This window comes from Macaca nemestrina, chromosome 1, assembly GCF_043159975.1.
Source record: "Macaca nemestrina isolate mMacNem1 chromosome 1, mMacNem.hap1, whole genome shotgun sequence".
NCBI lineage: Eukaryota > Metazoa > Chordata > Mammalia > Primates > Cercopithecidae > Macaca > Macaca nemestrina.
The window spans coordinates 54,376,037-54,391,439 of NC_092125.1; the positions used below are offsets into that span (position 1 = coordinate 54,376,037).

The 15,403-nt window shown below is 32.3% G+C and overlaps 1 protein-coding gene across 8 annotated transcripts in view; it reads right to left on the reverse strand.

Moving 5' to 3' along the window:
- LOC105484650 (potassium sodium-activated channel subfamily T member 2) overlaps positions 1 to 15,403 on the reverse strand; it is a 402,402-nt gene that overhangs the window by 181,971 nt on the left and 205,028 nt on the right. For all 8 annotated transcript variants that reach the window (XM_071077455.1, XM_011746475.2, XM_071077482.1 and 5 more), the window contains exon 13: positions 5,241 to 5,349. In XM_071077455.1, the coding sequence (XP_070933556.1) occupies positions 5,241 to 5,349 (109 nt within the window). The remainder of the gene's footprint in view (positions 1 to 5,240; positions 5,350 to 15,403) is intronic.

A 15,403-nucleotide genomic window follows, 5' to 3' on the forward strand; every position in this document is an offset into this window, starting at 1 on the left:
ACATAACACTTTATTAGGAAGATAGAGATACTGTGTTTATCTAAATTTAGCTATTAATTTACTCTTAAAACATAATTCACCTCCCACTGATTTTCTGAGTAACTTCATCTGACTAGGAGACAAACAGCAAACTTCATTTAGCTGAAATTGATTAATTGGAAAGCACGGTTTATTTTTAAAGTTCATTCAAGGTTTTTCAATGAAGAAGTTATCTTCCTAGTAAAGTACATATTTTTTCTTTTATGGTTTGGAGTGTGTGCATGTGTGTGTATGTGTGTGTGTGTCTGTGCTTGCATTAAATGATTGGGAAATGCACAGTAGAGAAGAAAATATGAAGTTGATTTCAGTCTGATTAAATGCTGAGCTACAGAAACATGTCTGATAACTAAACTTCCCCATAATATTGTGCCCTTTAATCTTGGTTTTGCAACTGAGGAGGGGAATTTACGAAGGGCTCCACAACATGGAGGCATAAGGTTTCCCCAGGTGATTATAGATCAGATATTTGACCCTAGAGAAGCTTTACTAGAATTGCTGCACCCACAAGAGTTTGACAGAGAATACGAGATGTTACAAAAACACATTTTTGTATTAGTCATGTCTATGGCACGCTGCCATTGCCTCTGTCATATGTTTCAGTACCAATTGCCACTTCCAACAAAAATATTATATTGGTAAAAAAAGTCTCTCACTGGAAAAAAAAATGATTTGACATAACCAAAGCTATACTACCATCTGACTTTTGAACCATAAAAGGTGACACAAATTATTCACAAGAAAGAATCTTTAAAAAATAATGATATGGGGAAAGGGTATTGGCATTGTGTCCTGGTAAAAGAAAACGAGTTTAGGTTGACAATGGAGGTATGAAGATGGAGCTGCCTGCTGTGATACACAAACAGCAATCACTGTTGCAAATGTTCTGGGGGACATGAAGTGCAGCAGTAAGCTTACAGATACAACTTGTGAATACCTGGAAAAAGATGAAAAGGGACTTTTTTGAAATAGCCTAAGTGAGAGATGATAATGGCATAGGGTTGTGATGCCACTGTGGATTAGGTAATATAACCCATAGGACAAGATGTGGAATTGGATGCAGAGAAGGAAAATATGACTCACAGGTTTTTGATTGAGTTCTAAACAGACGGTGCTGGGAATAATGGGTGAGAAACAGGTTTTAGGTCAGAGAAAAATCAATAACTATTTTTCAACATCTTAATTTTAAGAGGGCTGTTAGAAATCTAATAAGAGATATTGACCATGCAGTTCAGGATTCAAAACTGAAGCTCATAGTGAATACTGAAGAAGAGTTTTAATTTTGCAAATTATATAAATAGATGAGTTGCTCTAAGGAAAACGTGAATAGAAAGAAATAAATTCTTTTTCAATTTCCCTGTAGAGAATTTGATGATACGTGGACAATGACAATTTTATTTCTTGTGTTCCAATGCTTATATCTTTTACTTTTTTCCAGCTTCACTGCCATTTTTATGATTTTCAGAAAAATACTGAATAAAAGTTGTTTTAGTAGACACCTATGTTTGTACCTAAATGACAGCTTTTCAATATGTGATTACTAAATATAATTTTTTTCTTGGTTATTTTGAAGATAACTTGCCTTAGGTTAAGAAGTTCTTTGGTCCTAGCTTTCCAATAGCTTTTATTTATTTATTTATTTTTTAAGTTTTAATTGTGAACGAATGTTGATGTCTGTCTCAAATACTTTACTACATTCATTAAAATTGTGATATGGTTATTCTCTTTTAATATAATGATCTATTTCTGGAATAATTTCAACTTGGTGATTATATATTCTTTTATAAATCTATTACTCTGTTTGTTTTGCTAAAATATTTTATATGATTTTTCAACTCTGTTAACCATTTAAGTTAGATTCTAAATGTCATTTCCAAAACTATCCTTACTGAGTTTTGTATCAAGGCTATGTTATTCCCATTAAATGAGTTGAGAAGGTATCTTATATTTTCTATTCTCTGAGAAAATGTGTGTAAGCTCAGAATTATATGCTTTTGAAATATCTCTTATAAACTGTTTGTAATACATTATGGGAAAGCCCAGCTAGTTTTCCTCTATACAAGTATAATATAAATTTGTCATGAAGATTACAAATAGGCACTTAGGATATAAATTATCCCAATTGCTTAAATAGGCATCACTTACTGGTAGCTTAAAAATTAAAAAGATACTTCCAAGTATCCTTTTTAGTATTATAATGACATGAAGGGGTTGCTTCTCATATCATCCCCATTTTACAACTTGAAAAACTCGAGCTTAAAGATTTGAAGAAGCTTGAGGTCATGCAGTCAGTACACAGTACAGCAACTACATCACCATGAAATGTCTCACTCCTGAATTTGCAGTTTCAATCATGTTATTTTGACAAATTTATTATAAAAAGGACAATTTGCTGAAAGTAAACTTTGCTTACTTTTTAAACAGAAATTATAATCATGATTATATTTCCACAGTTTAGGGTAAACCAAAGGAACTATTTAAATAAATGGAAATGCAAATGTCTCATTTCATATCTTGTGAATATTGGAATCTGTTTACTTCATACATATGAGAGTACAAGGACAGGAATATAATAAATATTGTCAAGTAAATATGATTTAAAATTAAAGTAATTATTATTTTATCACCAACAGTATTAGTTATCTACTGCCACATGACTAGTAACCTCCAAACTTCAGTGACTTAACCACCATTTTATTTCTCAAAATTCTGTGGGTCAGCATGATTCCTTGGGTTGGCTGGTAAGTAAGTTGGGAGCTGGACAGGTGAGGTGCTGGTATGGATGAGCCTCACTTTCCAAGTGATTTTTCATTCTTAGAGAGGCTAAAATGAGTTTCTTTATATGTAGTCCCTGAGCAATGTTCCCAAAACAGCAAAAGCAGAACCAGTACAGCCTTTTAAGTCTTAGCTTCTGTTGTTACACAGTGTAAGTTTTGTTACATTATATTGGTCAAAGCAAATCACAAAGCAAACTCTATATACAAAGATGGGGAAATAGATTTCACCTCTTCATGGTAAAAAGCTGCAAAATCTCATAGCAACAGGGCACAGACACATACAGCATGGTTTCTTGAGGACCATTATTTAAATAATCTCTTACACAAACTAAGTGACAGCTTGATACACTGCCTTTTGAAAGGAAAAGTCCATAATTTTTGACATCATGCTGAGACATAAAATATATGATTTTGTTTTGAGAGCTTCATACAGCACTCCAAACTCTTTTTGTGGCATTTTAATGAAACTAGGATGCCTTCATCTTTACACAATATAAAAAGAGATCCTCTGAAATGTTGTAATCTCAGTCATAAAATAATGTAGGCACTAATAAAAAGAATTTCGTCAGGTGTCACAGTGAGAAATATTGAGACAAATGGTTGGGATAGAATTTGTAAATAATTCATTCATTTTGATGGTATTATTAAACTAATGACAAAATGAGTATTAGAAAATAGATTAATGCAAATAGTTTTTTGTTTTTTTTTTTTTAGCAGTAGACTTTTTCAGCAAAGTTGATCTTTCTGTGGAAACATACCAACGGCATGCTAAAGAAGGGAGAAAGAACTGAAGTCTGCTCTGAATTTTTGTCAAAATACATTCAAAATCACAAATTGTTTTTCTAAAATACATATTGTTTTAAGGTCTTGATACAATATCCATTTATAGAACACTTAATATGTTTCAGACATTATTTATTAAATCCTTACTATTAACCCCAATAAAACAGAGACCTAATCCTTGTGGCCTTTTAATAGACAGGAAATAAGGCTCAAAATATTAATCTACCTGTCTTAAGTGGTGGCACTCCAATTTAAAGTCATCATTTTAAGATTTTACTTAGTGCTAATGTCATTACTGCCATTCAAAACTTTTGTCATAGCAAATCATCACCATGTATATTTAAAATTTTTCAAAAGTATTTCTTTTCTTAAATAATAGTACAAATAAGATAGCCTAGTTACAAAGGTCTTTTTAAGAAGCAATTGGCATTTGATGAATGCTAACAATATAGGTAACAGGTTGTAGATGGAGTACTTTACACATATTTTTCCATTTAATTTCCCAAAGCCTTCTATACAATAGGCAATGTTATTTTCAAATTTCACTTAAGAAATAGTCTTAGAGAGGCCCTAGCACCTATCATACTGTATAAATCAGAATCTCTATGATCAGTATTTTAGAAATTCTTCCAAAAACTTACTAATGTGCAAGCAGAGTTGGAAGTTATTACTTTAAATTGTTTGCTATACATTGCTAGGAAAAAAAAATGATGACATAAATTTGGGGAAGGCTAGAGCAAACTGAATAGCAACCATTTCATAATTTTCTTATCATTACATCAAAATTCCCTAGTATTTACAATTTTTCATTTCAAAGTCATACACTAATAGGTAAGAATTTTAAGATATGTAAACACATTTTCTGAAGGAAATACATTTTGCTGACACATTGCTAAAATGAATTACATTTTAATGACTTCTGAAGCTTTAGAATTTTAAGATAGAATATAATATAAAACATGGGGTATTTGTGATTGGGGGGAAAACATACATGCACATGAATTTACTGCTTAAATCAACATTAGCGTTTGCTTTTATAGAAGCATTTAAGAAAAAAAATGCAATTTTGCTGTTCAATTTTCTAACAATTCAAAGTCTAGTCTCATGTGATCTATCATTTTTAAAGCAGTACCTTCAAAAAATTCACCTGCATCTTTTTCTGAAATCTTTTCAAAATCTACTCCCTAAATTAACTCTATTTGAATATACCTGAATACATTTCAATGTATTAGTCTATTGCATGGTCAGCTTATGTGTGTATTAAACAACCAACGATAGCCAAGTATTACCCATCTATGTGTAAACCTATGTATAAATGAGTAGATATGGCACTTGAAATTTGTGTCTATATTATGCATAAATCTACTACTGCTAATATACTTAGGCTTAGTAAGGTATCCAGTACGTTAAGGTACTAAAATCACCAAGTTACATAAAAAAATTAAGACTCAAGCAAAAATGTTACCTTGTAACATATTAAAGTGGATAAATCTTCTCATATCAAGTAAATTAGTTTTAATAATCATTTTCAGTTCTTTAGAATCTTGAATATTTTAAGTTGCCACTTAGTTCAGAGACTTAACTCTTAAACCACTATAGGAGTTTCAGGAAATTCAATGGATCTCATGCAAGATAAAAACTTACCAGCAAATTTGATGTGAAATTTATTTTCAGGCTTTAATATCTGGACATACAAAGGACAATTTGGAGCAAAATCTTTCACAGCCCATGCTCTCAAAATTGTTTGGTGATCCTGAAGTGATCAAAATAAAAATATCATAAGTTACAATTTTTATAATATATAAAGTAAAAATAAGCAATCAGTTTGCTTTGTCACATTCATAGTTAAAACTTAAACATAAAAAGTACTGTGAGGACTTGTTAAGAATACCTATTATTTCCATAGAAGACGATAGTAATAGCTAATTTAATCATAGCTAATTGCTAGCACTTAGAATATTAGAAAAGATTAAGAGAAAAAATAGCTAGACAGACTTAAAAATAATTTTCCTAGAAAATTCCAGCAGTCAGAAGCTTTCAGACATGTAGCAAAACTAATAATTTGTAATAGGAATTTCCAAGGAGAAATAAAAAACATATGTATAATAATAACATGCTTAGAAAATTACTTTTTAAAATATAATAGTAAAGGTAAAAGAAATTTGACTTGTGTGCGTGTGTGTGTGTGTGTGTGTGTGTGTGTGTGTACCTGTGTGGTATGTTTGAAGACATAAAAAACTCTTAGATATAATAAAATATATCAAAAAAGTTTTTAAAAAGACATTTAGACTAAGGAAGGGAATCAAAACCATGCTTAACACGAACTCCTTTACATAGTAGTCACCCAATAAATTCAATGAATTGAAAAAATTCAAGGAAGATTATTAGAGAAATATGCCACAGAGTTAGCTAATACATTTTTGAAAAGGAAGCACGGAAGTGCTCTAGGGTAGCACTGTCCATATAACAGCCACCAGGCACATAAGGCTATTTAAATTTGAAGTGTCTAAACTTAAAGTTAAGAATTTAATTACTCAATCACACTAGCCACATTTCAAATACTCAAGGCTGCACATGGCTAGTGGCTGCCATGTTAGAAAGCAGAGGTATGTAAATTTTTCATCACCACAGAAAGTTCTATCTGACAGCACTATTAGTGGAAGGAAAGGAAGATCCAAAATACAGATAGGCACAAGGGACTGTTTATCCAAATGTAGACAGAAGAAGCTGTTTTTTATGGTTGGAAACTGCTATAGACAGAATGATCACTTCCTCCCCAGATTTACACGTTGAAATCCTACCCCACATTGTGAAGGCACTAGGAGATGAGGCCTCTGATAGACCTCATCATGAGGGCAGTCATCATGAATGGAATTAATGCCCATATAAAAGACATCCAAGAGAGAGCTCCCTCACTTCTTCAGCCACGTAAGGATGCTGCAAGAAGACAACTATCTAGGAACCAGGAAGCCAGTCTTTATCAGACATTAGGTCTGCTGGCTCCTTGATCTTGGACTTTCCCACCCCTAGAATTGTGAGCAATACATTTCTGTTGTCTATAATCCACCCAGTATGTGCTATTTTGTTATAGCAACCCAAAATATGATAGTAACTTTAAGTTACATGAAAGTTGATGAATGGTAGTCCAGCATGGTTTACATGGACCATATGCACCTTACAGGCAAATGTTCAAATATCAGAATGAGCCTAATAATTCTACTAAGATTCATCAAGTGAATAATTGTTAATCCATTTTACATGCTTTTAAATCTGAGGTTTGAGGATTATAGATAATTTAGTGGAGGATTACTGTTATTTCTCTTTCACTAGAAGTACACAATTTTAAAGGAGAAGGAAAAAAAATAGAAAGTAAACCACTATATAAGTGGATGCCAAGTTATGATTTTTATCTTATTTTATTTCATTATGTTTAGCATTGTGCTGAAGATAATGGGCTATTGTAGGGTTTTTAACCCTACTTCATCCCTCAATATCTAATTAGACTTGGACAAGTTAAAGTTCCTCATTAGTAAACTGTAGATATTCTGTATCTTACAGGATTTCTGTGGTGAAATAGACAACACACATACACCTCTTATTAGAGGTTGGCAGTCAGTTATTGAAAAAACATAAGTTGTTTTTCTTATTATGTGTATCATCTTAGTAGTAGTAGAAGTAATATCATTAAGGATAAAAGGTAAAGAAGAAAAATGAATTTCTTAGAAAAAATTTAAAGTGAGACTTATCTGCTGACACCAGCAAAAAATGTAACATTAATAATAAAAGAAGAAATAGAGGAGGTCAGGAGCCTTATCAATATGAAAGAATAAGCTCCCAGTAAATTGTCCTTGCATATGACAACTATTAAAAAATCTGTAGAACAAGCATATAAAGGCCCTAGTAAATCAACTAAAGTAGGCAGAATTTAGAGGAAAATTAAAACTTGGAGGAAGTATCTTGCATGTTATAATTTCCATGTTTTTGCTGCTGTGACCTGAGGGCAGCTTTGCTTACCACAACCGCACAAGTGGGCTAAAACTCCAGAGAAAACCTGCCAGAACAACAAGAGAATGGAGCCTGGAGCAACCAGAGCCACCAGAGACAGGAAAAGGGAGAGGCAGCAAAGAGAAACCACAAATTCTGTGAATGAGTGTAAACAACTTTGGCTGACCTCTGAACCATGAATGCATGGGGAAGCATAAAAACAATCCGAGCTGACATTTGTGAAGCATTACCAACCCCAATGGTGATGGAGTTTTCTTTATTTTGAGTTTAAGCAACTTAGCCTGTGCTAAATTGAGAGCATTAACATTCTTTGGAAGAATACAGTAGAATCCAAGGCTCCGCAACATAACACAATATACAAAATCCAATACAATATTATTTAATTCGTGAATTTCCAGAAAAATGTGACCTGTTTGCATGGGAAACAAACAAAATGATAATCAATAGATGGTAGCTACTAGACAGTCTGAGATGTTAGAATGAGCAGAGAAGGAATTAAAGCTTCTACTAGAACTATGATCAGTAACATAATGAAAAACATGCTTGTAATTAAAAAAGAAAATTTCAGCAGAGTAATAGAAAGTATTTTTAGATTAAAAAGCCGAAGTTTATGAAAAAACATATTCACTATATGGGCTTTGAAATAGATTGGGAACGACAGAAGAAAGGAGTCAGTGAACTTGAACATAGATCAATAGAATTTACCCAATTTGAAAAACAAAGAGAAGAGGTAAGGAAAAGGTAACAGAGTTCAGGAACTTGTGTAACACGGTAAAAAGGTCTTACATAATATAATTGAATTCACAAAAAGAAAACAAAAGAGAAAAAATAGCAGAAAATGATTTGAAGAAATAATGACTAGAAACTTTTTAATTTTGTAGAAGACATACACTTATAAGTTCAAGAAAATTAGCAAAATCTAAACTATATACATAAAAAGATAATCACGCCTAGCCACACTGTATTAAAACTGTTAAAAAACAAAAATGAAGACAAAATCTTGATAGCACCCAAAGAAAGAGTCATATGGCCAAGGACTCTCATCAAAAATCATTAAAGCCAAACCACCCTGGAAAAAATTCTGAAGTTTAGAATGAAGGAAAAAAAGCTATGAAACCAGAACTTTGTATCTAGCAAAAACTCCATTCAAACAGGAAGGTGAAATAAAGGACTTTTTAAAATAAAGAAATCTGAGGATATGTACTGCCATTGGAATCATACTACAAGAAAAGTTTATGAAAACTATGTAAGCTCAAGGAAAATGATAGCAGGGAGAAAGAACTTCAGAAATAAAACAAGAGTAACAAATGCTTAATGTTGTAGTGACTATAAAAAACATTTCCTCCTAATTTCCATAAAATATATAATCTGAATAAAGCAAAATTTATAATATTGTTTAGTGTAGTTTCTAATCTATGGATAAATTATTACATCTAACAACAATAACATGGGACAGTAGAAAAGGAATAAATGCAAGTTTATAATTTTAACAAGTGGTATAACAATGACACAAATCTGATATGAAGCAGTAAGAATGTGTATTGTAATCCCTACAGCACTCACAAAAAAGAAAAAAAATTCAAAAGGCATATCTAAAAAGCCAATAGGTATACTACATTCAATACCTTACAAAACCAAATAATAAAAAATGTGGGAAAGGGAAAACAGGAACCAAAATCAGAGGAAACAAACAGAAAACAATTTAGATAGAGCTATATCTAACCATATTAATAATGACATCAAATGCTAATGGACTAAACATGTTGAAACACAAAGATGTAGATAGCAAGAAAACAAACAACTGAATTTAAAATGGGCAAGAGATCTGAACAGACATCCGACCAAAGAACATATACAGATTAGAAGAATGAAAAGATATTCAACACATGTCATTAGAGAGTTGCAAATTAAAACAGTAAGATATCACTAAACACTTTTCATAATAGCTAAAATCTAAAATGCTGAAGACACCAAATACTAGAGAGGACATAGATCAACAGGAAGTTGCATTCATTGCTGGGAAGGAATGCAAAATGATACATTAATTTTGGAATACAGTTTGACAATTTCTTACAAAAGTAAATGTACTCTAACCAAATAATCCAGCCGTTGGGATACTTAGTATTTACTTAAATGAATAGAAAATGTAGGTCTCTACAAAAACCTGCATGCACATGCTTAAAATAACTTAATTTATAATTACAAACACTTGGAGGTAACCAAGATGAACTTCAAAAAATGAATGGATAAACCGTGCTACATCCATACAATGGAATATTCGGCAATGCAAGAAATACACTATCAAGCCAAGAAAAGACATGCAAAATCTCAAATGCATTTTGCTAAGTGAAAAAAAGACAATCTGAAAAGGCTGCATAATGCATGATTTCAACTATATGTCATTGTAGTAATGCAAAATTATGGAGATAGTACAAAGGTCAGTGGTTGCCAGGTTGGGGAAAAGAAAGGACGGAAGGATGTATAGGTAAAGCAGAGAATAGTTTTAAGACCCTAAAAATATTCTTTGTGATATGATAATGGTGAATGTATGTCATATTACATTTATCAAAACAGAATATACAATACAAAGAGTGAACTCTAATGTAAATTATGGTTTTTAGTTAAATAATTTATCAATATTGGTTCATTAGTTTCAACAAACATGCCACAATACTGGAAGATAAAAATGGGAAAATGGGGTGTAGGGGGAGAGGAGTGTAAGGGGTGAGATATGGACATTCTCTATATTTTTTGTTCCATTTTCTCTGTAAACCTAAAATGGCTTAACAATAACAACAAAAAGTCTAGTTTATTTTTTAAAAAGTAAGTGAGAAAAGCATGATCTGTAGAGTCACCAACATTGGGCTCTAATCTTCACTTCAGAGCTTACAAAACACATGAGTACAGGGAACTTACCATGGATCTGATTCTTCTTACAGAAGTTTTGGTTATTGTATAATGGATGTGTGCAACTTGCTTTTCTTCTTTATCTTAACCCTTGGCAACAGTTGACTTGTAGACCACTGGCTCCCTAAAACATCCTCCTTTGGCTTATCTGACATCACACACTTGGTTGTCCTTTGACATTCTTATCCCAAACCGAAATCATCTTGCTACTGGTAGTCCTCCCTTTTCCCAAAGGAAAATACTACCAGATGCTAAATCATCAGCTTCTCTGTCTCACTTACCTTACATTTAGTGAGTTCTCAAATCTTGTTGATTATGCCTCTAAATATTGATCTAATAGATTCCACTTTTCTCCAGCACCAGTGCCATAACCTGATCTAAAAACTTATCACTTCTGGCTTGGAGTAAGGGCAACAGCCCCCCGTCAGCCTATCTCAAGCTTTATAACATTTTTTCACTAATTCTGTAATGTTATCAGATGAAGTTTTTTTCCAACCAAAATTCTTATTGTTAAAATCCTATAGTGGTTTCCTTTGTTTCGGCATCAAATTCAAACTTCTTAACAAGGCGTACAACAACCTTTATTAAACTTTTCCCAAACTATTTCCTCAGTCTTTGCATTCTTCCACCTAGTGATAATGCACATTCTCCACTCAGATAACCAGCATTTCTCACCTAGGACCATTTGCCAAGAACATTCTTTACTGGTTCAGCCCTACTAATGCCTCTCATCCCAGCTAAAACGTCACTTATCTAGGAAGCCTTTTCTTCTGACTGCTGGTACACTAGGATAGATGATGCTACTTGATCCCATTGTATTCTGTAAACAATTAACCCCATCTAACATTTAACATTTTGAAAAGTTGGTCCTCAGTAAACTATAAACTTTGTGAAGGCAAGGGCCATGTCTACATTTTGCTCACCCTAGCTTATTCCCAGAACCTAGCATTCATTTGCATATCACAAGTGAATAAGAAAAACAATATTTACTTCATATCGATAGTTTGAACATTAAATGTGATAATACAATGAGCATTAGGCATATAGAAAGCATTTAGTAAATATTTCAATTCAATGCCTGAATACATGGGATAAAGTACCTATTCTGAAATCTTCCTTGTTTTATTTGTAATTTATGCCCTCACAAAACAGAACAAACATCAATAATTTCGAGTGGATCATTAAGTGAGGAAAAAGGAAAAGAGCTATATAACATGGCATAAATATCACATGAGAAATACAAAAGAAAAATTTTCATAATACAGATAATGAAACTAGCAAAGAAACATGATTTCACTTCATTTTTTTCTAAAAGCAGAGGATAAGATTGATTTTTTTTTTTTAATTTTCTTGGAGACAAATTCATCCTTAAGTGCTCCATATTTCTAACCATAGAGTAAAATGTTTATTGTGATAACTTTAGAATAAAAATGCTGTAATAATAAAGGTAGGTAATTTGGGACACTATCACATCATCTGGATGTTTATTGCTACTGTGAAACAGAACATTTTACAAAAAGTCAGTTTGCCTAAAAATTAAATTAGTGAAGAATGTCTCCATAAAATTCAACTTAATAAATTATACTATCTAAAAGATATTGATTGTTGTTCTGAGGACTTACAATAAATAACTTTACCTATGGCAGGAATTATTTTACTGAAATCCAAAGAACCCATTAAAGAACTCAGACATTTTAGATGAAATTTTATACATGAATTATTTACCTATCCATAAATTTATAATTTTTATTGGACTCTCAATTAGAGTCTGTCACCTAAAAGTGATAAAACATTGGTTTGATCAAAGGCATCAGTTTCCTTTCAATTTTTAATTTATAAAATCCATCTGCAGCACTTGAAAATTGATGTATTTACCACACATACTTTGAGTATATCTTGCTAACTTATTCATTGGACACTTTATTTTTTAAGATTACTAGTATATAAAGTGAAACTGAATTGTAAAACTTAAAATAATACATGTAGATAGATTTGTCCAAAATTTATAGGTGATTGAGCAAACTAATCACAAACACTTATAAAGAACAAAAAAAGTCTTATGGCAATCTGGAAACAAACCTATCTTGAAAACATTCTAATGTATTGTTGTATAAACAATTCTTGCCAAATGTATTCCTTGCCCAGAGAGCAATTTCTTCACAGAAATCCCTATGAAGGCCTCACAGTAGATTGGACTCAAAAGCACCTTCAGTTCAGGGTCTATTTTGTTCATAATTAGAACATCCAGGTCTAATATGTAGACTGTTAAAAAGTATAAGGTTAGATTACATATACATATATCAGGTAATATCAAAAACTGAAGGTAATTCTGATACAGAGGATCCATAGTATCTATCATCTATAACTAATTGACCTAACTTTATGACTGAATTAAGAAAATGGTACATTTCATTGTGATTAATTGTAATTGATGTCTTCAGAGAAGTAGGTTTCAAATATGGTACATCTTTATTTTAAATACAAAAATAATTCAAAAGTGCTCTTAAATAAAAATACTTTAAAAGAAAACAGCCAAAATCACTAAAAAATACTCTACCATTAAAATATGTTGCTGCATTTTACAATAGAATAGCTGGCTATTAGAAAGTAGAACATCAGGCCAACTAGTTGTAGTCTAATTAAACCAACCTATAGACTCGACAATGACCTAGTCTTCATGAACAATCTACACTAAAGTCAAAAAACAAAAAATTAAAAGAAGACTTGGTCTAGCATTCTGGGCCTCAGCATTCAAACTTGTATGGCTGTAAATATAATTTTGTCCTCCTGCCAAGTTTCAGCAGAAGGGATTTAACAGTGTATCTGGGACTGAAACATTACCTTGGGTTCTAGTTTTAGGAAAAAACGTCCTTGCTTTTTCAATGATCTCTCAGGGACTGTAATTCTGATTTTGATTCCCACTCTTGTGACTGAAAATGTACCACTCCTTACAGATACTTAATGATAAAAACCTGCTTGCCTGTCGGAATCTCCATATATATTATCAAAATCTTACCAGAAATTTTGGGACTTGCCAATTCAAAAGCTTACTTTTTGTTTTTCCTTGTAGAGTAGCTAAACTCATTTTGTACTCTTTCTGAAAGCTGAAGCACTGTATTGTTTCCTAGTCCTTGGTCTGAGTTAGAGTAATTCATCCAGAATGATACACGCTTTAAATTGTATGTTTTACTTACTTAAATCCTCTCCCAGGTTTTGAAGAAAACTTCCCTCAACACCAAATCCAATTCCAGATCTTAAGCCTCTTGAATTTTCCCTGATCTAGTTACTCAATTTAACACAGTCATGACCACACTATCCAAAAACCTCTTGAAACTCACTGGTATACAAATGTCAAATGAATAATAAAGTCATTCGTAAAGAGGTCAGATTATCTTGACAGCGTGTAACTGAAGTCCAGTGATGTACATCTGTCAAAAATTTACCAAAAATTATTTCTGAGTGTACTGAAAACTCAGTTATATTAGGGATATCAAGGTATCTTTTCAAGTTTAAAATTCTGTGATTTTTGAGAATGGTAAGGAAAATATTTTTGAAAACAAGTCACTAACCACTGGGTTGACTAAAGACATAAATAAAATTGCAAAATCTCCCAAAAGAATCTAAGGTACATTTCATCAGGGAATGACATAGTACAGATGATTGTGTGCTTGTTTCAGTGCCTGAGGTGGATCTTCTTAAAACAAAACATAATTGAAAAAAACAGTGAAAAAGTTTCCGTAGCAAACATTTTATTTCAGCTCTTTTCTCATGCTGTCAGAAGAGTACATGAAGGGAAATCACTGAGTGCTTGGTGATTGTTTGCTTTCTTTTCTAAGATACCATATGTTCAAAAATGCATGTAATAATCAAGAATAAATATGTCTTTGACATTTAAGAGGAAAGTCAGCAGCATGAGCCGGGAATAAAAACATTTTTTTTTCAGAGTTACAACTTAAAGCCTTGGGAGTCAAATACCTAAGATGCCTCAAAGTTTCTCCCCTCAGCGTGAATAAACATTAGACAGATTTCCTCCAGACTGTAGGCCTCTGACCTTTCTTTACTTAGAACGTTTATTGTAGAAAATTTTCCATTATAAATTCTTTCTCTGCTCCTTTGGGATGTGAATCTTCCCTCTGCCACTTGCCAGTGTTTCTCAAGGGCCCGGAGCCTCCCTCTGCCCTGATAATCTCAACTGTTATTCACTAAGCAAATGGAAACAAGAAAAATCAACTTCCACAAGCTCTTTTCCATGGGGCCACAAATATACCTTCATCTCTATCTATATATACTCTTTTCCCGTTTGTTAAAATAGATGAAAGTTTTACACCCTTATCCAAGAAAAACCTTCCATTCCTGCATAAGATCACCTCCTATTATATTCCTTCATGACCAATTTTGGTAGATATTTACCATATTTACTCACCGAAATCTTTCCCACTAAAAAAAAAAAAATGAAAAAAGGAAAAGGAGGAAACAAAGCTTTCATTGATCAAACATTACCCATCAGTTACTGCCCGATTTCATTGCGCTCATGTACAGAAAACACTTTCAAAGTCCATAATTGTTGCCTCCAATTCCTTTTTCCTATTAAATTTTGAACCTTTCCAATATAAAAATTTAAAGATACGAATTTCTCTTCAGATGCTTGTAAAGCTGCATTCCATACAATTTAATGTGTTGCATTTTCATCATAGTTCTTCTTATTTTATCTTTTACTCATGGGTTGCTTATGGATGTTTTGTTTTATTTCCAAGTATTTGGGTATTTTTCAGCTGTGTTTTTATTATTAATGCCTCATTTAATTCAATTATAATCAGAGAACATACTCTGTAGGTTTTAAATTCTCTGCCATATCTTTTATGGTTCAGAATATGATGTATCTCTGTGAATGTTTC